Consider the following 22,998-nt stretch of genomic DNA (forward strand, 5'->3'; position numbering starts at 1 on the left):
AAAATTGAAAGTTCATATACAAAGACAAAAGTTTGTAGATTTCAACAGGACATATTTTGCTGAAATGGGTGAATAAAAAAAAAAAATAATTAAAATTTGGGAGTAAAATGGCAGGATTCTATAATCAGTGGACGCTATTAAAAGAACTTAAATTATATAGATAGAAAAATGTATACAATCAGAGGAAAGGAGGCCAAACAAAATCCCTAGCTGCTAAACCACATAAAGAGGAGGAATCGACTTACTTAGTTAAAACAAGGGGCTACAGTATTTTTTAGGTATATGAAGGACAGAAAAAAAGGTACAATGGGATTACAAAAAAGAAAACTACTGTATTTTCTGGCGTATAAGACTACTTTTGAACCTCAAAAAAATCGCCCAAAAATGGGGGGTCGTCTTATACGCCGAGTATAATATCTCCAAGGTAGCCTAAGTATAAGTATTACTGGTAGATGAAAATTAGGGGGGTCGTCTTATACGCCCAGTCGTCTTATACGCCGAAAAATACGGTAGGTATAATACTTAAGTTGAGGGAGACCTGGATGTACCACCACTTTTACATGGCACAGCAGAACCATCTATACCTACACACTGTATACACACACACACACTGTATACACACATACAAACTGTACACAAAAACATATCTATCGGTTGTCTGTTCAACCCTTTCTGGAACTTCCAGTGAGAAAGTGTGGGGGTGACAGTGCTGAGGATGAGCAGCATGACAGGCATGGGTCAGACTGCAGAAGGCTGGTTGGAGAGCACAGGGGCAGGAGTAGAATACAGAAAGTCAGGACTGAGCAGTGCTGGGACAGAGTGTGGAGACCTAATTGACAGACAAAAATGTAAATAAATAATTGTCAAATTGTTAGAGAAATATATGGATAGGATGAAAGTCCGCTTTAAATAGCCATCCTGGAGCCCATGCTCCCTGTTTGTAACATTGAACATTATTTGGCATTGCTTCAAGCAAGGCCAATCAGTGGAAACTGAAGTTAAACTTTTGAAAATGCATTAAGGACAAAATAATTCTCTGATAGAGTACAATATTGGGTGTAGTGTTGGCCAGAACTACAGAGGGAAAATATTCAGGAGTGCTAATTTCAGATGATTGCAAAATGATAAGGCAAATAGGGTGCCTCACCAGATGTATCACCAGCAGATGGTAGAAGGTCATGATTCCCCTACGGTGTGTAAATCTTTAGTTAGACCTCCTAATTTAGAATACCATGTCCAGTTCTGGAGACCTCACTTACCAAAATATATTGATAACACAGACAGGCAACAAAAATGGTAAAAGGTCTGAGAGATAAAACGTATCAAAAGAAACCACAAGAACGTAATATTTACAGTCTTGAGGGAAGAATGTAAAGCGGGGACAGGTTTAGAACTTTCAAGTACAAAGGGTGTAAAGAGTGTAAAAAAAGGTTTAGCATGACAGTATTTCCATGGTTGTATACACAGACAAAAAAGGCTCCAAAGAAAACACAACGTACTAATGCTTCTATGACCTCATGCCCCAGGGCTGGTCTCTAACCTCTACTTGGGGGAGGCTCTACCCACTGCAGACTAAACAGAGATATCAGTTCAAACAGCCAGAAGTCTGGTGATTTTTTTTATCACTTGCGAATTCTTGCAAAGTGCTGTTTTGCTGGTATCTTACCCAGGCTAGGATACCAAAATGTATGCCCTCAAACACACCAAATTGCCCAAAGTAGAATTCCATGCTAACCTTAAATAGTTCTAAAAATGTTCCCTATACTAACCTATGTCCAACCCGCTCCAGTCTGGTCACGTGATTCAGCTCTCTTGTGTCAGCCAGCATTGGCTGCAGGGAGGAGGAGGGACCAACGACAATAGCCATGGCAGCCTTGGGGTGACGTCACTACTCCCAGGCATTCCCAGCCATTATTGAATACTCTCTTCTCTGCCCTGCCACCGCTGGCTCACATGGGGGGGGGGGGGGGTCACGTGACCAGATCAGAGCGGGCTTTGAATAGGTGAGTATATACATCTTTCTTACACAGGTTAATCAGCATAGGTGTTAGAAGTGGGCATTTTTAAGACTAGTTAGGTTTAGCCTGGAATTCAACTTTCAGTTGAGGAAAAACTAAGCACTGTCTTTGTGGACAGGCATTCTAAACTTTTAAAGGAATGGCAGCTTTAGCTTGTATATTATTGTTCAAATAACTTTTTTAACAGACTCCCTTTTGATATAAGAACCAAGAATGCCCCTTTCCACTTTCCATCTACCAAGGAATGGTAAGTAATAACATATTTTATCAAAATCACTGTATACACCGTTATTAAAATGTGTCTAATTCCATAGAATTCACATTATTTTCTTGATCTGTAATTCTAAAATACAAGTAAAATAAAACCTTTGTTAAAAAAAAATAAAAAAAAGGTTGTTTGACACACATACTCCAATATGATATTAAAAATGTGGTTTGATGGTGCCCAACTCTATATAAGAGGCATACAAGATTGCATTACTAACATAATCTACTGTTAATATCAGAGGATGTTGCAAGAATATCTATAAAGGTGTGAGACAAAGAGGCAAATTTACTAAGGGAGGTGGAAATGTTCACACAAAAAGTGTGTGACAATTATTATTATTTTTTTTTTTTTTATAATCTGCACATGATTGGATAACTGAACATTCTCAACTTCTTTAGCAGATCAGCCTCCCTCTGTCAAAATTAGCAAAAGAGAGTTCTGTTGTCAATCGCCCTTTGAGTGGGCGAAGTATAAGTATGCAAGCAATGGTCCAGCCTACATTTCTAAATTGGGGGAAAAAAAGGGCAACAACAACACACACAAGTGTCTTGAACGTTTCAAGGATTTTGTACATACATACTAACAACAACAGTGTTCATGGAGCACAAAAAGCAAACTGTTACTCTACACACAGCTGCACATCTAAAGATTGCAAATGCATTTTCCACAATATAGGAATGCCAATTCTCTATGAATTCTTTTACCAGCAATGTACATTATTTTTAGAACATCATGTTCTATAGCTGGTTTGCTGACTTATGGCCTGTGCAACTTGGTATACAGGAAAAAGTTAATACAAAATTGCACTGACAAATTTTACCAGAGTATACAACTGTTTGGTTGAGATCTGACATAAGCACACTGGCAACGTGCTTAAGTAATATGCTTCAATTGGTGGTTTTAGCTCAGAAATAAACTGCTCATGCAAAGAAGTTGATTTACTAAATACAAATAGGCTGCTCACTTTGCAGAGGGAATTTGAACTTTGCAATGGAATGTTTCCTTAGTTAGTGAATGTTGTGGAAAATTCACTTTGCAAAAATAACCCAAACTTTTTCAAGGAACAAAAAAAAAAAACAGTACTTTTGCTTGCCAACAAATGGATAATGGAAGTCAGCAAAGCATCACCTCATTCACTATGCTCATTCACTATGCTAAGGAAAAATGTATTTGAAGAATGCAAATTCCCTTGCCAAATGAACAACCTAGTTGCCTTTAGTACATTCATTCTAAGTTCTAGTCAATATAAACTGTACAGAAGGGGGTATACATATGCCACAACCACTGCACTTGCCATCACAAAGTGGTAAAATGTATCCCTGTTGTCATGCTTGGCAGAAAGTGCTGCCAGATGAATGTGACCCAGCAGTGTGGTGGTGCAGGTTTTTGGGGGTTAAAACAAGAGTTGACGGGGAAACTCTAATACAGGAGGTGTGTTGCTGGCCAGATTACCAGGTGGAAACAGAGGGAAAAAAAGAAAAAAAAAGAAAACTAATGCAGCCACCACATCTAATGAATGGTAAGCTGCAATATATTACATTTTTGGTTTGGGGTTTATTATCACTTAAATAGAAATAAATATAAAAACTCTGGCCTAAAGAAAGTAATTCTCTTTAGATTGCTGTTTTTCTAAATGTTTACAGAAGATATTCTATTTGATGGGTTTAAATGGAAATGGTGTGTTTTTTTATTCATACCACCTTTGTAATTTCAAATGGGATGTACCTTATAAATCAAGAAGACTAAGCCTATCCAATGTCCTTATAGCAAATACTGTCACAGCACCACCTGTTCAGAGTATAAAAATGATAGGACTGAACTTGGACTGAAGATATCAGGTCAGCAAATGTCACAACCAAGTTCAGTTTCAAAGTATGATCACTGAAGCCCAGAGGAAGGAAGAAGAAGTGTAATAGTAAATGAGATCCACTGAATGGATATGCAATATACTCACATTATCCCATGGCCATTTTGCCAGAGATGCTAAACAGAAAATAAATATACATATATTAATATACACTGCTCAAAAAAATGAAAGGAACACATTGAAAACACATCAGATCTAAATGGAGAAAAATCTCATGCTGGATATCTATAATGATATGGACTGGGTAATGTGTTAGGAATGAAAGGATGCCACATTGTTTGATGGAAATGAAAATGAAAATTCACAGTGCCATTGTCTAGCCTTTTAATCTTGCAATATAAAAAAAGAATAATGCTGAAGTTCAAAAAACAAGATAGACACTATGGGCCATCTATATGAAAGCTCTGCCTTGGCAGATAGCAAAGCATCTAATGTTACCTAAGATCTAAAAACTGCTTTGCTAATTGGTGATCTCTTTTAATAGGAACAAAGAATACAGGAACTATTAAAAAATAAACTCCTTTAGCAAGTTAGATGGGCCATGCAATTGAATATACATTTCTAACTAGTTCCTAGGGTTTATTGTATACCATTGGGCATATTCCCAGTCCTAGACTATGTTCCCCAGTCCATCTGAAAATCTTTCATACGACACATCCATTGTTAGGTGCAGAACAGGCAAGTTTATAATGAATGAACCAAAATGCTTAATCCTAACACATTTTTTTATCAACATAAGCCTCCTAAAACCATCTTTTTAAATTGTTGGCAATCCATACACTGTGAGATTGTTGAACAGATGGTCTGAAGTAATTTAATTAGGTAATCTTCTCTGTTTGTGTATGGTCATCTTTGAACATTTATGTATTCTAATGGTAGCCTGCTGGCCAATACATTTGTAAAGTACAATCTGTAGTAATGGCATAGCAGGGTTTGTGACAAAAAAGCTACAGGATTTTGGTATTAGTTCAGGTGATCTTCACAAACCCATAATTTCTTAGGCAAGGCCCATATATTAAAATGAATGCAAAAAATAACTTCTAAGAGGAGATAACTGAAATTATTAAATTCGCCTCTTCAGTTCTGTAGTATTTTTATACATTTTTTAATTGTTTATGATTTCATTTTATACTATATTTTAACATGTGTAACTATTTCCAGGAAAAAGTATCCTGGTTGTGGAGAATTTATTTAATTTATTCTGTTTAACTGTCTCAAAGGCACAACAGTATGTAAGAGCAAATCTCCTTAACCACTTTAGGACCGCTCACTGTGCTGCTACTGCGGCACAGTGGCAGCCCTGTGTCCAGCGACATAAACCTACCTCGCTGGACTCCTAGCCATCCAGCGGGAGTCGGGTCAGAGGAGGAGAGGTGGCAATCACCGTCTCTCTTCCCCGATCGTCGGGGAAAGTGTGAGAAAATACGCCTGCTTGTGTAAACAAAGCGGGCGGATCTTCTCTGTGACAGACAGGGAGAGATCACAGGATTCAGCATAGCTGAACCTGCGATCTCTGTCTCTGTCACAGAACCCCCTCCCCCCACACACGTCAGTAAGCATGAGGCATATATTTAACCCCTTCATCACCAACAGTGTTAACCCCTTCCCTGCCAGTGTCATTATTACACTGACAGTGCATATTTTTAGCACTGATTAATGCAGTAAAGTCACTGGTACCCCCAAAAGTGTAAAAAATGTCAGTTAGGGGTCCGATCTGTCCGCCTCAATATCACAGTCCCACAAGAAATCACAGATCGCCGCCATAACTAGTAAAAAAAACAAAACAATAAAAATGACAAATCTTTCCCGTAGTTAGTAAACAGGATAACTTTTGCGCAAACCAATCAAAATACGCTTATTGCGATTTTTTTTTTTACCAAAAATATGTAGCAGAAAAGAAATTGGCCTAAAATGTTAAAAAATTTTGATTTTTACATTTTTTTGGGGGGAATGTGAAAAATATATTTTTTTTTTCAAAATTGTAGTTTTTTTTAAAAAAAGTTAAAAATAGCACAGGTGATCAAATACCACCAAAAGAAATCTCTATTTGTGGGAAAAAAAGGACGTCAATTTAATTTGGGTACAGCTTCGCACAACCGAGCAATTGTCCATTAAAATAACGCAGTGCCGAATCGCAAAATATGGCCTGGTCAGGAAGGGGGTAAAATCTTCCAGTCTTAAAGTGGATAAAAATACGCTTATTGAGAGTTTTTTTTATCAAAGACATGTAGCTAAATACATTTTGGCCTAAATATATGACAAAAATTGAATATATTGGATATTTTTTAACATTTTTCGCAAAAATTTTTGCTCTTTTTTTATTAATATCGAGAAAAATAAAAAGCACAGAGGTGATCAAATACCACCAAAAGAAAGCTCTGTTTATGGGACAAAAAGGACATAAATTTCATTTGGGTACAGCGTTGCATGACCGCGCAATTGTCAGTTAAAATCAAGCAGTGCCAAGTTGAAAAAAGTGGCCTGGTCATTGAGCAGCAAAATCTTCCAGTCTTAAAGTGGTTAAAGATGGGGCAAACCCCAACTTTGAAGACACTTGACAGGGTAGGATTTCTGATCCATTTTCTGACCTAGTGACAGCTATCAATAGGACAGGAAGATATCTCAAACAGGGACACACCAATAAGAACAGGAAATTAGAGCTAAACCTTTCCTACTCCATACAAAACAAAACTATTAATTGGGGTTCTTTAGTATTTAGTTTCTCTTTAACATGCTTTATATTGCAGCATGCCCCACATTTTTTTTACATTGTGGGCACAAGTATTAGTATATATATATATATACACACATTAAATATATATCTACATGTATGTGTGTATATATATATACATGTATATATATACATAAATATGGCAGGGGGACATGATTACTGTGTTGGGGGGTCTGAACGAGGAAGAAGGAAGTCCAAAATCTTCTTTTTTCCCCCTCAGTTCTCCCCCGATTCTGTCTTCACTCCCCGTTTCACAAGCTCCAGGCTGGTGAATCCGGGAGTGTGAATTCTGGCACAGATCGCCAGTGAAGTGCGGGGATCGCAGCTTCATGACCTGGCTGTTTCTGTGTCAGTCAATGACAGATTCCTGTGTGAAGAGATGATCAGTGAAGAACATGTTCTCCCCCAATCATTTCTGTTTCATAAACTGAGAATGATGTTCATCTCCATTTCATAAAAGGACACCTAAATGTTTAGAAAGTTTGAAACTTTAGTTGGATTCTCCACTATTTCCTGCAAAACATCAGCAACAAACACTACTTTTTATGGTAAGCAATAGCCTCTCTTGTTGGTTAGGTAAGTGGTCTGTTGAGGATTAGTTGCTATTGGTTACCAACACATAAGGTTCAATTCACAAAGCTTTAGTACAAGCTGAAGAATAATGATTTTATCCACATGACTGTAATTTTGAAGTCTTAAAGGACTAAGCTAAAAACAACTGTCACTTATTTATTTTTATTTTTTTTATATATAAGAATCCTTATCATGTTGTGTGAGCTTTGTGAATTGAACCTCTAGCATATTGTTCCTTGCCTTGCTGAATAAGGCCTAATAATGACATCTGCAGATTACAGAGAAAACACTATGCTGTCTGTTGTTGGAGTTTGTAAAAGACCACAATTGTCTGCCTACAAAAGGGTAAATAATGGATGTTTTATAAATATTAAACTTGACATTTTTAAAGAAACAACAAAATAAATAATAATGGTAATTACAACAGTAGATACCATAAAAAGATATTGTAAGAGAAAAGATATTAATTTGTAAAGTTGATTCCAGCATTGCAAGCTTCTGTTCTCACATTTCGCCAAAGTCTTATTACTTTTCAACATTCATGACTGTGTCTTTATTTGGGAGTATGAAAGGAAAAAAGAAAAAACTAGGTCAACCTGCTTTTAGTGTCTTGAAACCAAAGTAAAAACGAGTGAACTGTCTGAAGAAGTAGCCGTGATGTGCATGGTGATCCAGTTCATGTTACCTCACTGTTTTCTCAATTTAGTGGACCCCATGGCAGTACACTACAGTACTATAACTAAAACAAATGTAAAGGTCTTTTTCATGTTTCTTTTGTTATTAAAGGTGTAAAACTCTTACTGAGTTGGTATTTTACAAAGCCAGAGATTCTTTTAGACCAACAGCAGTCTGATAAATAGGGATGAGCGAACCTGTCTAGGTTTGGGTCATGAACAGTTTTTCAGATCTCACTCAAAGTTTACAAACTGTGCAGTGAACCCCATTAAAGTCTAAGGAGTGGCAAATGTTATTTAATTCGGGATATCTGTAAGGGTAATAAACATACTATTGTCAAAGAAAAGTCATGGAATACCAGGCACTGCCATGGGGGACATGTACCAATGCCATAATTAACCCCTAGCCGACAGTATACCTTAGCTATACGGCAGCAAAGTGGCACTACTGCACTGAATCACATATCTAGTAGGCGCCGATGACCCACTACCACTGTGATTATACACAGCGAGAGCTGATTGGCGGGTACCGTAGACTCGATATCTGCCGACACCCGCCGAACATTCGGTACAGAGGGAAAACAGGGGTCTGCCTATGTAAACAAGACAGATTGCCATTCTGTCAGTAGGGAAGGCATGGATTCTGTGTTCCTGCAAAGCAGGAACATTGATCCATGCCTTCCCCTAGTAAAAGCACCTCCTCAGACTGTTAGAAAACACAGGATAGGCACATATTGAACCCTTTGATCAACCCTGAGGTTAACCTCTTCCCAGCCAGTGTCATTAGTGCATATTTTTTTTAGCACTGATCACTGTATTAGTGTCACTGGTTCCCAAAAAGTGTCAAAAGTGTCAGTTAGTGTCCGACTGTCCACTGCACTATCGCAGCCCTGCTATAAATTGATGATCGCCGCCATTACTAGTAAAAAATACATTAATTAATTAAAATATCCCATTATTTGTAGATGCTATAACAAACCTATCAATATACACGTCTTGGGCTTTTTTTTTTTTTACCAAAAGTATGTAGCAGAATACATATTGGGCTAAATTTATGAAGACATTTGATTGTTCTAAGTTTTTTTATTGGATGTGTTTTATTGCAGTAGGTAAAAAATATTGTTTTGTTTTTTTTCAAATTTGTCGGTCTTTTTTTGTTTATAGCGCAAAATATACAAACTGCAGAGGTGATACCACCAAAAGAAAGCTCTATTTGTGGAAAAAAAGGACATTCATTTTATTTGGGTACAGCTTCACACTACCACGCAGATGTCAGTTAAAATAATGCAGCGCCATATTGCAAACAACGGCTTGGTCATGAAGGGGGGTAAATCTTCAGGAGGGCAAGTGGTTAAAAGCACAGTATCTCTCCTTATACAGAATTGTCAACTCTTCTTAACAATAACACACACTGACAATTTGGCTGCTGTGAATCTACCCTTTACAGCGAGTGGGCTGGTTTACCCGTTTCTTCAAATTATTGGCTCTTGTGACTCCGCTGTCTATAGAAATGGCTATGCACTGCATTATGAGAATTTGCTTATTTCTGGTACTATACCTGCAAAGTTCTAGCCAATAGTTCACAGTTTGCAAACCCAATGAACCCTGTGGATTTTTAGCAAACTTAAGGTAGTAACAAACTCAAACCTCATTTCTACCAATAAACATGCTCTGTAAGCTCCAGAGTGCTAAGTAGTAACTTTATTTGGCTACAGTTAAAACAGGCTATTTCCAAGGACCATCTGACCCCAGAAACTAACCACAGTTTATAATTAGTCTTTAAGTAAAGAGGTCTTCTGCTTTTGGGCAAATTACACATATTTATCAAACTCTACAATTAGAAATTTGCATAAAATTGTAAAAAATGCTAAAAATCTACCCCTATTGTAAAAACATACTTGTACATGCTGTCGACTCGTAGTTTTGGAATCATCGAGCTACACAAACAAAATTTGAAAATGGCAAAATTAAACTATTGGTTGCACACACTTCTCATATACCATATACTTCTGAGCAATATAGATCAGGGTGTACATAAGGACATAGTAAATATAAAACATTTAATAAAAACAAAAACTATAGTATTTTTTCTTTCACTACACATACAGTAGGATCGCCACAGATATTGGGAAATGACCTAACACTAAATCATAACTTGTGCTAAAATGAATGTTTTGAGCTCTCCCATATATATCAGCATGCAGTCATCATCTTATTCGGGCCAGAGTCCAGACATGTAATACCAGGAAAATACATACAGTATATAGCACTAAGTCATATCCAGTTTACTAAATTAGTCCTAGACATTGTGCCAGCCTATACCCTCAATTGTACTGCCATTAGTTTATAATTTATGTTGTGCCCTACACTTTGTGCTACTTTATGTTGTGCCCTAAGTATATAATTATGGAATCATATAACTGTACATTATTGTAAATGCTTTGCCATTGTTACAGTCTTTGGGGTTGAACAGAATGTTCCCTTTACAAGGGAAGTTGCACTTTGCAAGGGAATTATCCCCAGAGCTTAGTGAAGGAGGTCAAGCTCTGCTGACTACCATCATCCAATCACATCCAAGGAAAAAAAAAATATTTTTTTTATATTCATATAAAAAAATAGTCATTGCATGTGATGGGGTATTTTTTGCAAAGTGAAAATGCACCTCATTCACTAAGTTCTGGTAACATTCCCTTGTACAGTGCAAGTGCCTTTACAAATTAAACAGCCTATTGGTCTTTAGCAATCTTTCTAACTTTTGTATTTCTCTATAAAAGTCAACCGCTAAACCAACCAACTAGATAAATGAATAAACTGCCTAGTAGAATGACATCTGCAGATCAATCTACACTTGCCCCAAGATATCTTAATCTCCATTCTGACTGAAAATCTATTTGGCCATGCACCTGCCTTTGCAAGCCCCACTCATTTCAAGGCTGGAAATTCTGTTGGAATTTTTATTTTATTTTAGAGTTATACTGTGGAACAGCTTGATGCTTAAAGAGTTACTAAACCCACAACAGTAAAATCAGTCTGTATATGCAGTAAAGCAGGGGTGGGGAACCTGCGGCCCACGGGCCGCATGCGGCCCGCACGATCCTGACGTCCGGCCCGCATGATCGCGACGTCCGCCCCCCCTCCCCGTGCTGCTGTGTCAGAAGGAGCCGATGGCTTCCGTCCTGACACTGAGCCCCCGAAAAGGGTGGACCCGAGGCGCAGAGCAGTGCACCTCGGGCCCGCCCATTTGTGTGACAATAGCGAATGAAAATTCGCTATTGTCTCACAGATCCTACCCCTCCTCGGCCAATGCCATTGCCGAGGAGGAGGCGGGACGCGGGAGGACTCAAAGAGAGGAATGTAAGTCAAGTGCACTGGTCGGGGGGGCTTGGCACGCTGTTCACTCTGCATTTTAAGGGGGCACGCTGTCCACTCTGCATTTTAAGGGGGCACGCTGTTCACTCTGCATTTTTAGGGGGCACGCAGTTCACTCTGCATTTTAAGGGGGCACGCTGTTCACTCTGCATTGTAAGGGGGCACGCTGTTCACTCTGCATTGTAAGGGGGCACGCTGTTCACTCTGCATTTTAAGGGGGCACGCAGTTCACTCTGCATTTTAAGGGGGCACGCTGTTCACTCTGCATTTTAAGGGGGCACGCAGTTCACTCTGCATTTTAAGGGGGCACGCTGTTCACTCTGCATTGTAAGGGGGCACGCTGTTCACTCTGCATTGTAAGGGGGCACGCTGTTCACTCTGCATTTTAAGGGGGCACACTGTTCACTCTGCATTGTAAGGGGGCACGCTGTTCACTCTGCATTTTAAGGGGGCACACTGTTCACTCTGCATTGTAAGGGGGCACGCAGTGGTCAGTCTGCATTGTAAGGGTACACGCAGTGGTCAGTCTGCATTGTAAGGGGGCACGCTTTGGTCTCTCTGCATTGTAAGGGGGCACGCAGTGGTCAGTCTGCATTGTAAGGGGGCACACTGTGGTCAGTCTGCATTGTAAGGGGGCACGCTTTGGTCAGTCTGCATTGTAAGGGGGCACGCTGTGGTCTCTCTGCATTGTAAGGGGGCACGCAGTGGTCAGTCTGCATTGTAAGGGGGCATGCTGTGGTCAGTCTGCATTGTAAGAGGGCACGTTGTGGTCAGTCTGCATTGTAAGGGGGCACGCTGTGGTCAGTCTGCATTGTAAGGGGGCACGCAGTGGTCAGTCTGCATTGTAAGGGGGCATGCTGTGGTCAGTCTGCATTGTAAGGGGGCACACTGTGGTCAGTCTGCATTGTAAGGGGGCACGCTGTGGTCTCTCTGCATTGAAAGGGGGCACGCTGTGGTCTCTCTGCATTGAAAGGGGGCACGCTGTGGTCTCTCTGCATTGAAAGGGGGCACGCTGTGGTCAGTCTGCATTGAAAGGGGGCACGCTGTGGTCTCTGCATTGAAAGGGGACACACTGTGGTCTCTCTGCATTGAAAGGGGGCATGCTGTGGTCTCTCTGCATTGAAAGGGGGCACGCTGTGGTCTCTCTGCATTGAAAGGGGGCACGCTGTGCTCACTCTGCATTGAAAGGGGGCACGCTGTGGTCTCTCTGCATTGAAAGGGGGCACGCTGTGGTCAAATATAACAGGCTAATTTTTAAGTTGATTATTTTGTACGGCCCCCGAATGATGTTACAAAAATCCAAATGGCCCTTGGCAGAAAAAAGGTTCCCCACCCCTGCAGTAAAGCATGCTTGTTATACTCACTGAGGAACCTAAGGGGTAATCCTTTGCACTGTGTAAAAGAGCTGTTTGATCCTGTCTTCTCTGATCCCCCCCCCCCTTCTTCCACTGTCCCCAATCCATCTCCTGATAAAGCAGAGCCTTTGGAGTCACTCTGCACATGCTCAGTTTTTATTGCTGGAGAGTTATTTTTTTTATCTAGGGAGGGTACATGTGATCAGCACAGGGCCAATCAGCAATGTCCAGACAGGGGTCGGGGGGTCATGCAGCCTCAAAGGACAAGCTTTAACCAGACACTGACAGAGGTCACAAGACTGCTATATACTGCTGATAAGAAAAGGTATTTAGCAGTTTATATTTACTAAATTAATTGCATTTCCATGTTTTGTGTACTGTGGAAGACCAGATATAGTGAATGCAGGATCCTGGGTTTAGTAACACTTTAAAGTATATCTAAAGTCAAAACAATTTTTGTTCCATTTTGGATACGGCAGAAAATAAAGAGCACCCTTTACCTACAGTCTTGTAGAAGCAACATGAAGAGAGAAAATGTCTCTAAAGTGAGAGAAATCTCCTCTTAGACAGTTGTCACTGGAACAAATGATCAGAAGATGTCCCCTTAGTTCTTTTCCACTGACAATTCAAAATGTTGGCTTTTCCCTCATCGTAATCCCAGTGATAGTGGCAATCAGGCAAATAAAGAGAGTAAACATCCGTAGCGAGGACACAGACAGCAAAAACAAACCTAACAGACATTTCAACCGTTCCCTGCTTTATTCACAACTAGGAAAATACATTTTACAGCCACTTTGAATTCAAAATTTTGTAACGTAGAGCCTCACAGAAAAAGAGGGCAATACTCATACTGAAAAGGCTTGCCTACTTTTAGTGTAATTTAAACTGCTGACTACTATATGATACATGAATTAAATAATTAAGGAATAAAATGTCTTTACATTTTAGTCTACAAAGTAACTGTACCTGTGGTCTCACAGTTTGGACCTGCTTTTCCAGAAGGCTCCCCTAGCATTTGTTGCTTTTTGTAGAGAAGATGTGGTTTGCTGTGCTCATCTTCATGCTCTTCATCATATTTTACCAATGGTTCTAAAAAATACTCCCCATCATGTGCTTTAAAAGTGCCCATCTACAAAACCAAAAAAAAAAAAAAAAAGGTGGGCTTTTATTAGAATCATACTAACAACATCTTTTTTATATAATCTTTATTTTATTTTTTCATTAGCAGTAACAGGTTAGAGACGGGATGCATTTCACAATTCAAACATTTTACGCAGTTACTAGTTTCAGTGAAGAATATACCTATATTTATCTAGTACATAAAAATCACTGCATTAAAAAACAATTTACTCCCGAGAACTTCATACTGCTTCAGTGTGCATCCTAAAAACGCCCCACTGCAGCGGGTGGCATATCTGTTATATGTTATCCTCTCTATCCAATAACCTAAATCACAAGGATCATCATCTTATCTCACAGTTCAACTGAAGAGTTTGTGGGATTAATTTACTAAAGGGAAATAGACTGTGCACTTTTGAAAGTGTGGTTGCATTCTGCAAGTGCAGTTGCTCTAGAGTTTAGTAAATGGGGGAGAGCTCTGCTGATTTCCATCATCCATGTATGTGCAAGCAAAAATGCTGTTTTTTTATTTTCCTTGCATGTGATTGGGTATCCGTTGCAAAGTGAAGCTTTATCTCATTTACTAAGCTCTGGAACAACTGCACTTTAAAAAGTGCACCGTCCTTTTGCCTTTACTAAATGAACCCCTGTGTGTCCACTGTTTTTCATATCCCCGTACATTGGGAGAGATTTACTAAAGCTGGCACACTCAGAATCTGATTCTGCTGTGCATGGTGGCCAATCAGCTTCTAACTTCAGCTTGTTCAATTAAGCTTTGACAAAAAACCAGGAATGTGATTGGTGTCTATGCAAAGCTGCACCAGATTTTGTCGCTCCAGTTTTAGTAAATTCTCCTCATTACGTTCACTAAACACATCTAAAAGTATTTTGTGTTAATCTACGCCAGCTGTCACTAAATGGCGGCCCACGGTCCAAACACGGACCAAGCAACGCCCCTGCCGGACCTTCAGGCCGCCAGTGTAGTGCCACATTTTAGCAATCATTGGTTGCTGGGATCGCAGGTGTCCCAGCAACCAGTGACATTGTGTGTGCGCCGCGTCCCGCCCCCTGCTGCTGACCGCGGCTTTCACTCCCGTCTCTCACTCCTCGCTGGCGAGTTGAGGAGTGATGTCACCTGCAAGTCCCGCCTCTTGCTGCTCATGGCTCCTGGCTCTTGCTCTTTGTGAGGTATGATACCTTTCAGCTTCCGCCCCTACAGCTTTCCACCTGTGCCAACTCCTGCCCTCAAGGTATGTTGGACACATTTTTTCTTCAGGGGATCATTGATGGGCATATTTTGTTAGAGGGCACACTGATAGGCACATTTTGTTGTGCCAATCAGCGTGCCCCTTATTTTTTGTTAAGGGTCACTCTAATGAGCACATTTTATGGTAATTGGCACTCTGATGGGCACATTTTATGTTAAGGGGCACTCTGATGGCAACATTTTATGTTAAGGGGCACGCTTATGGGCATATTTTGTTGTGCCCATAAGTGGACCCCATAACATAAAATGTTCCCATCAGCATGTCCCTTATTTAATGTTAAGGGGCACGCTAATGGGAACATTTTATGTTAAGGGGCACTCTGATGGGGATATCTGATGTAAGGGGCACTCTGACGGGAATGCCTGATGTAAGCTGGCGCTGTGATGGGGACACCTGATGTAAAGAGGCATTCTGGTGGGGACACCTGATGTAAAGGGGCACTGTGATGGGGACACCTAATCTAAAGGGCACTCTAATGGGCACACCTGATGTGATGGGGACACCTGATGTAAGAAGGCACTCTGATGGTGACACCTAATGTAAGGGGGCACTCTGATGAGGACACCCTATGTAAGGGGGCACTATGATGTGAGGACCTTATATAATGGGGCACTCTGATGGGGACAAATTATGTAAGGGTGCACACTGATGGGAGACACCAGATGTAAGGGGGACTTCTGTTGCAGAAACCTGATGTATGTGGGCACTCTGACAGGAATATCTGTTGTAAGGTGGCACTCTGATAGAAACACATTACTTAAGGGGACACTCTGGTGGGAACACATTACTTAAGGGGGAACTTTGATAGGGCCATCTGATATATGGGGGTACTCTGATGGTGGCAACTGATTTATGGGGGTAGTCTGATGGGGACACCCAATGTAATGAATTTCTCTGGTAGAGTCACCTGATGTAAGGGGGAGCATCCAATTTATATTTACAGAGTATTACCAGAGTGTGTGGAGGAAACAGTAACAAAAATGCCAGAGAGCATGGCTTGCACCAAGAAAAGGAAATTAGATGCATACAATCTTCCATGGCACAGACTTGAGATTTGGACCTCGGCTGGAAGAAAATTTTAGTGACTGGACCTCCTTGAATTTTAATGCAATACCCCATATCTACACTCTCTGCTAATGCCACCAAATGTGAAATGGAGAATGTCTTCTCCTAATATTAGTGGAAAATATGTTAATGTGTATGTGACTGCTATTTTTCTGTCTATCTAGAATAAAAGGATAAGTTCATCTTTAAAAAAAAAAAAAAATAAATGCACGTTTTTGCTATTAAAAAGTTATGCTTTTTTATTTTTTCAGGAGCCTACAAAGCATTTTACCTATGATCAGCAGATCGCTGGTGCAATGTCAAGCTCTGGCAGACTCTCAGTACAGCTGTCTGCTTGTACCTCCCATAGGGGCAGACAGTTACTGAAGAGCAGGAAGAATCAATGAACTATAAGAGCACTCATCAGTGCCTTCACATTTCATTGAGAACTACAAGCCAACTGCTGCAGTGGTAGATGGTACTTGTAGTTTATTTATTCACAGATCTCTGTGAATGAATGACACAGCTGTTTGGAGGGAGCTCCGCACAGCCACACTGTTTTTAAATTGTGACAGAGGGTGCGGGGATCCGATTCCCACTCACTGTCACGGGGAAAGGGGGGATCGGGGGGTGCAGGCAGGTGCTCTTTAGTAACATGTTACATTCTAAATACGGGTGTAACATTTAACACGTTAAAATGATGGTGAACTTGTCTTTTAAGTCCTTTAAAGATATCTGTAAATATATATTGAAGCCAAAGAGCCCATCACAGTCCCCGAGCACCTCTCTTTGCAAAAAAAAAAATTGGCAATGCCACACAGTGTACAACTAGATATAATTGAAAAACTAGCTCATCCTGTGAAATTCAATCATAGGGCAAGTTTGTAATATTTCTAGGTCTAAACTTTGAACAGCACAATTTGTTACATTTGTATGACTCACCCGAATCTTGCTTGCTTAGAGAGTAGAAGAAAGTGGCCTGATGTCTATTGTTGAAGTAGAAATATAGGCTATAAACTTTTTTTTTTTTCATTTTGGATAGAGCAAGGGAGAGTTATAACCCCTGTCAGGTTTTTCTTTCTCCATCTGTGTCCCATTGCAGAGATTTCCCTTCACTTCCTGTCCCATAGCCAAACCGGAAGTGAGAGGCAATCCATGCAAATTAAGGCAATCTTTGGGGACCCCCAGGTCACCAGAACTAGTGTCCCGATTAGAAGATTTCCCCTCTATTACTTTTCTGGGGACAACCCAAAATTTTGGATTTTCTACTTTCAATGATATTGGTAAACAGGACAAATAGAGAGGATGAATCTCCCTAAGGGGGGCACAGACAGCAATAAAAAATTACAAGTTTTCTAATCCTTCTACACCCTATACAAAACTAAAATAAATGTTTTGCCTTTAGTTGTACTTTAGGTTACCTGTGTCGTACACCAAATCTGTATGTACCGAGATACAAAAAAAATAATAAAATATTTTTTCCTTTTACTTCATGCAGCTGCAACCATGCAAGAAATAGCTTATAGCATTACCTGGAATTGTTGGATGGGAATGTATATGGGCAACTTTAAACAGCTTGCCCATACAATATACTCTTTAAATAAGATGTTTCATCTCACAGGCTGTCAGATCTTCATTAGGAAAACAAACCTCTTTTAAAGAGGTTGTAAACCCAATTTTTTTTTTTCAACCTGAAAGAGAAACACATAATGAGCTAGTATGCATCGCATACTAGCTCATTATGAAACACTTACCTTAGAACGAGCCCCCGCCATGCCGCCCGCTTACCTCTATGACGGGCGACATGTTCAGTCGCCCGTCTTCCGGGATCGCGGCATCCGGCCATCTGATTGGCCGGAGCCGCGGTGATGTCACTCCCGCGCACGCACGCGGGAGCCGACGGTCACGGCACGGGGCTCTGAAGGAACGGCACCAACGGCCGTTCTTTCAGAGCGCATGCGCCAGTGATGTCACTGGCTGCATATAAGGTAAATATCTCCTAAACGGTACATGTTTAGGAGATATTTACAGTACCTATAGGTAAGCCTTATCATAGGCTTACCTATAGGTACAACTTGCAGAGGAGGGTTTACTTCCTCTTTAAGTTTAGAATGGAAAAGGGTTGAAACCTGGGACAAAAAGTGAAGAGAAACCTCCCCAATGGGACACAGACTACAAGTAACCGGGCAGAGGTTTTAAACTTTCCCTGCTTTATAGAAAACTAAACTAACTGCAGTTATACTTTTAAGAAGAATATGCAACTACATATACAACTGCAAATAACTCCACATTCACCACAAATCCCAATTAAACATATTTACACAGTTTATTAATTTATTGATTTCACTTAGAGCTGCATGATTCTTGATAAAATAAGAATCACAATTTTATTTGCTTAGAATAAAGATCACGATTCTCATCGTAACATCATCTTTCACATTATAATAAAAAATTGGACTAACTTTACTGTTTAGTTTTTTTTTAATTCATTGGAGTATATTTTTTTTTTATAAAATTGCTTTTGAAAGACCGCCACGCAAATACAGTGTGACATACACAAAAGCCATTTTATTCTCTGGGCTCTCTGTTAAAAAAATATATATATATAATGTTCAGCGGTTCTATGTATTTTCTAGAAAAAAAATACTGATTTTAACTTTTAAGGAACAAGTGTCAGAAAAAAGGCTTAGTCTTTTTTTTTTTTTTTTTTAATTCTTTTTATTTCAATATGTGCATAAAAACGAACATTCCAAACGTCCTTTCAACAAAGGGACAAAACAATATAAAATAAAAAAATTATACAATATCCAAATAATTATCTGTTTACTTAGTATTCATAATCCCTTTATGCCAAGGTATATCCATTTAGCTTAATTGATCGCCGTTGTCCAGGTGTGCCCCAACCCCTTGCTCCATTGCATTCATAGATTTATTTCCTCATCATACTATGTGCATCCCTCTATATCCTCTTAGTTATCTCCTTATATTCAACCATTGGTTAATGTTGATTGACTCCAATTATTCCAAATTTTATTATATTTCGTTGAGCATCCTCTATGCATATACAATACTTTTTCAAATGGTAAAATCTGATTTACCGCTCTTATCCAGTTCTTAACAACAGGGGGCTTCACTTGAATCCACTTAACTGTGATTGTTTTCCTTGCCATAAACAGCGTTTCTCTAAGCATTATCTTGTGATATCTAGACCATGTTATTTCATCTAATATACCCAGCAAACAGGTTTCTGGGGTCAAAGGTACAGGCATATTCAATACAGAGGATAATATTTGAATTATTTCCTGCCGGAATCTTGATATCACTGGACAAAACCACATAATATGTATAAAGTCTGCCCGCTTAGCACTGCATCTCAAACATTTAGGAGATGCAATGCTTTGCATAGCATAAAGTCTACTTGGAGAGAGATATGATTGATGTAGCATATATAATTGTATTAACCTATTGTTTGCTGCTGGTGATACATATAAATGGGATGAACAGGCTTCTTTCCAATCTTCATCAGTTAAATTGGGAATTATTTCCTGCCATTTTGTTCTTATTGCCAAGGGATTCATTCCTGAATTAACCCTGGTTAAATGTGCATATATTTTAGAGATTAATCCTTTAGGGCCCTGGGACCTAAGGATACCAATCATTGGATATCTAGAGATCCCAGGTCCCAAAACTCCAAATTGCGCTTGTAATGCATGTCGCAACTGTAGGTATCTATATAATGAGGTATGTGGTATATCATATTTAATTTGTATATCTGAAAAAGAGTACATATGTGTTATGTCATATACGTCTGCAAGGACTGATATCCCTATTGGGTTTCGCCATAGTGGGAGATCCATGTTTATTTGTGTGTTTCCCTCTTTGCCTCTCTCCATATTGTACGAGCTAATGTTAACATTGGTATTTGCTTATATTTTAATTTATTCAAAGGTGCTTCTAGGGCTATAAGTAAATTATCGATTTGTAAAACATGAGCCAGGTGTGATTCTACCATCTGTAGTGTTACTGGTACTATCCATCCTGTGAGATGTTTAAGTTGTCCAGCGAGATAGTATCTGTATATATTAGGAAGTGCCATACCTGCTTCTGTTTTAGCTCTCTGAAGTGTGGTTAACTTTATTCTATTTCTACCCTTTCCCCAAATAAATGTGGTAAATAGGGCATCTATTTTTTTAAAAATGGTTTTAGGGACTATAACCGACATATGTGAAAAAATGTATAAACATTTCGGTAATAGGACCATCTTGATTAAATTTATTCTCCCTGCAACTGAAAGTGGTAATTTAGCCCAAGTAGCTAATTTAGTTTTAATTGTTGTCATGAGTGGATTAAGGTTAGCCTGTAAAGCTGCATGTGGTAATCTTGTAATATTTATTCCCAGGTATTTGAAAGAGGACACTACCTTTAATAAACTTGAATCCTTGCTTAGTGTGAGTAGTTGTGGTTGCAATGGCATAAGGGAGGATTTTTGCCAATTAATTTTAAGGCCTGAATAAGAACCAAATAGTTCTATTATATGCATAGCTGCTTCCAATGATCCATGTGCATCATTTAAATATAAAACAAGATCATCAGCATATAATCCCACTATATCTATCCTTTCTGCCAATGTAATGCCCCGTACAGAAGGGGTTTGCCGAAGTCGAAGTGCCAAAGATTCAATAGCTACTGAAAATAAGAGTGGTGATAGAGGGCATCCCTGCCGGGTGCCTCTATATAATTGTATGGCCTTGGTTAAAAAGCCATTTACCAACAGCTGAGAAGTTGGATTTAGATACATTATTTCCACCCAAGTACAAAATTTCTCCCCAAATCCAAATACCCTAAGCACTGCCTGCAAAAAGGGCCATTCAATAGAATCAAAAGCCTTTGCTGTATCAAGAGAGGCCAAGACACTTGAGTCTGGTAGTTGATCTCTAAGCTGAGCTATAAGTTGTGTTCTTCGAAGATTTATAGATGTGGATTTCCCTGGCATTAATCCAGTTTGATCTGGATGTATAATATTAAGTATTACATTGTTTAATCTATGGGCCAAAATTTTTGCAAGAATTTTGTAGTCTGTATTTAATAATGATATGGGTTGGTATGAAGCACAGTCTGTTAAATTTTTATCTGGTTTTGGAATTAGTACTACTGTAGCTAAATACATGGATTCAGGAAGTCTTTTTACCCTGAAAGCTGCATCAAATACTTGAACTAGCACTGGGGCAAGAATATCCACGTATTTACTATATACTTCTAACGGAAGTCCGTCTGGTCCACAAAAAAATGTATAAACAAAAAAAAAAAAAAAACAAACCCCATAGTTCCTTAACTCCCAGTCCCTCCACTCCCCCCGCCTCGTGCAAGTAAAGGTCTTGCAGGGGCTCCAGGGGCTGGTGGTTTTGCAGGAATTCTATGGGCTCTCTCTACTGCAAATACTGTGGAGAAAGTAGTATCAGGAAATAGGGTTTTAATCCATGTCTCCACAAAATCTCCATGGTTCTTCCCCTCAGCCCTCTCCGGTAAGCCCACAAATCTGATTTTATTACGTCTTAATCGGTTTTCTAAGTCATCAACTTTTTGATTAAGGTATGTTACTTGCTTTTCAGCTGCTAATATACGATTTGGCACTGGAGTGTAATTATCCTCTAATGAGGATATCCTTTTTTCAGCCTCTGCCATCCGCTCTCTCACAGCCTGCAGATCATGGTGTATTAAACCAATATTCATTCTAATTTCCTCCATTTTACCAGTCAACATAGTATTACTTGCAGTTATAGCAGCCATAAGTTGAGAATGTACCTGTTCAAGTGAGTGTTTTGCTGGTTTCTCCGCCGGCATGTTGCTCTGTGTATTGCTGCTGCTTCCTCCACTACGTGTATTTGGTGGGCTCCGACCTGCTTCTTGCTTCTCGGTCCGCACAAACTCCTTCAAATGTTCTGTTGCCGTAGCAGGACGTTCCTTACTTGTCTCCTTACTCATATTGCCCAGTATGTATCGCAAGTTGCCGCAATACTCGCATGGATGTCTGGATCAAGGTGGGTATCAAGGTGCACCGCATGGAGTTCGAGTGGAGGCCTGCAGAGCTTCGATCACATGCAGCCAGCCATCTTGCTGGCTAGCCACGCCCCTAAGGCTTAGTCTTTATGTGGTTAAACTGCCCTCATTTACAGACCGAAGTTCATCTCTTTGATTTAAAAGATATATATATATATGCAAACATATATTAATAAATTATACTATAAAAATATGCTACCAAATTATTATCATGTGCTAAAAATCACAACAAAGTGCACAGTGAGTAAACTAATAAATCAAAGATCCCACCCGGATCTCCTCCACATAGATCCAAAGTGCTCAGTGCTCAGCGCTTCAGTGGTAAATATTGTTGACAGTCCCACAAATATATATACCACAATGATTAAATAAATAAATGAATCAATAAATCAATAGTCCCACAAGGATCTCCTCTTCAGAAATCCAAAGTGCTTGGTGCTTAGTGTAAACGTGACATATACTGCTGACAGTTCTACACACAGGTGTATCAGTGCTTTGTGCCTTCCTCGTGTGCTCTCCTCTTGGTCCCCCACTCATCGGACAACTAGAGTATAACAGCCCGTCAGTGTCACTTCCTCCTCACGGTCTGGAAGATGGATGCCGGCTGGTTTGGGATGCACACACTCAAATATGCATGGCAACGGCGTGGCTCTAG

At 39.7% G+C, this 22,998-nt stretch overlaps 1 protein-coding gene across 1 annotated transcript in view; it reads right to left on the minus strand.

Annotated features, from left to right (window-relative positions):
• The window catches only part of ADAMTS20 (ADAM metallopeptidase with thrombospondin type 1 motif 20), a 283,904-nt gene that overhangs the window by 235,817 nt on the left and 25,089 nt on the right, over nt 1-22,998 (minus strand). The window contains exon 3 of the mRNA XM_082253104.1: nt 13,822-13,984. Within this exon, the coding sequence (XP_082109230.1) occupies nt 13,822-13,984 (163 nt within the window). The remainder of the gene's footprint in view (nt 1-13,821; nt 13,985-22,998) is intronic.

This window comes from Pelophylax lessonae, assembly GCF_965119305.1.
Source record: "Pelophylax lessonae genome assembly, chromosome: 4".
In the NCBI taxonomy this organism is placed as follows: domain Eukaryota; kingdom Metazoa; phylum Chordata; class Amphibia; order Anura; family Ranidae; genus Pelophylax; species Pelophylax lessonae.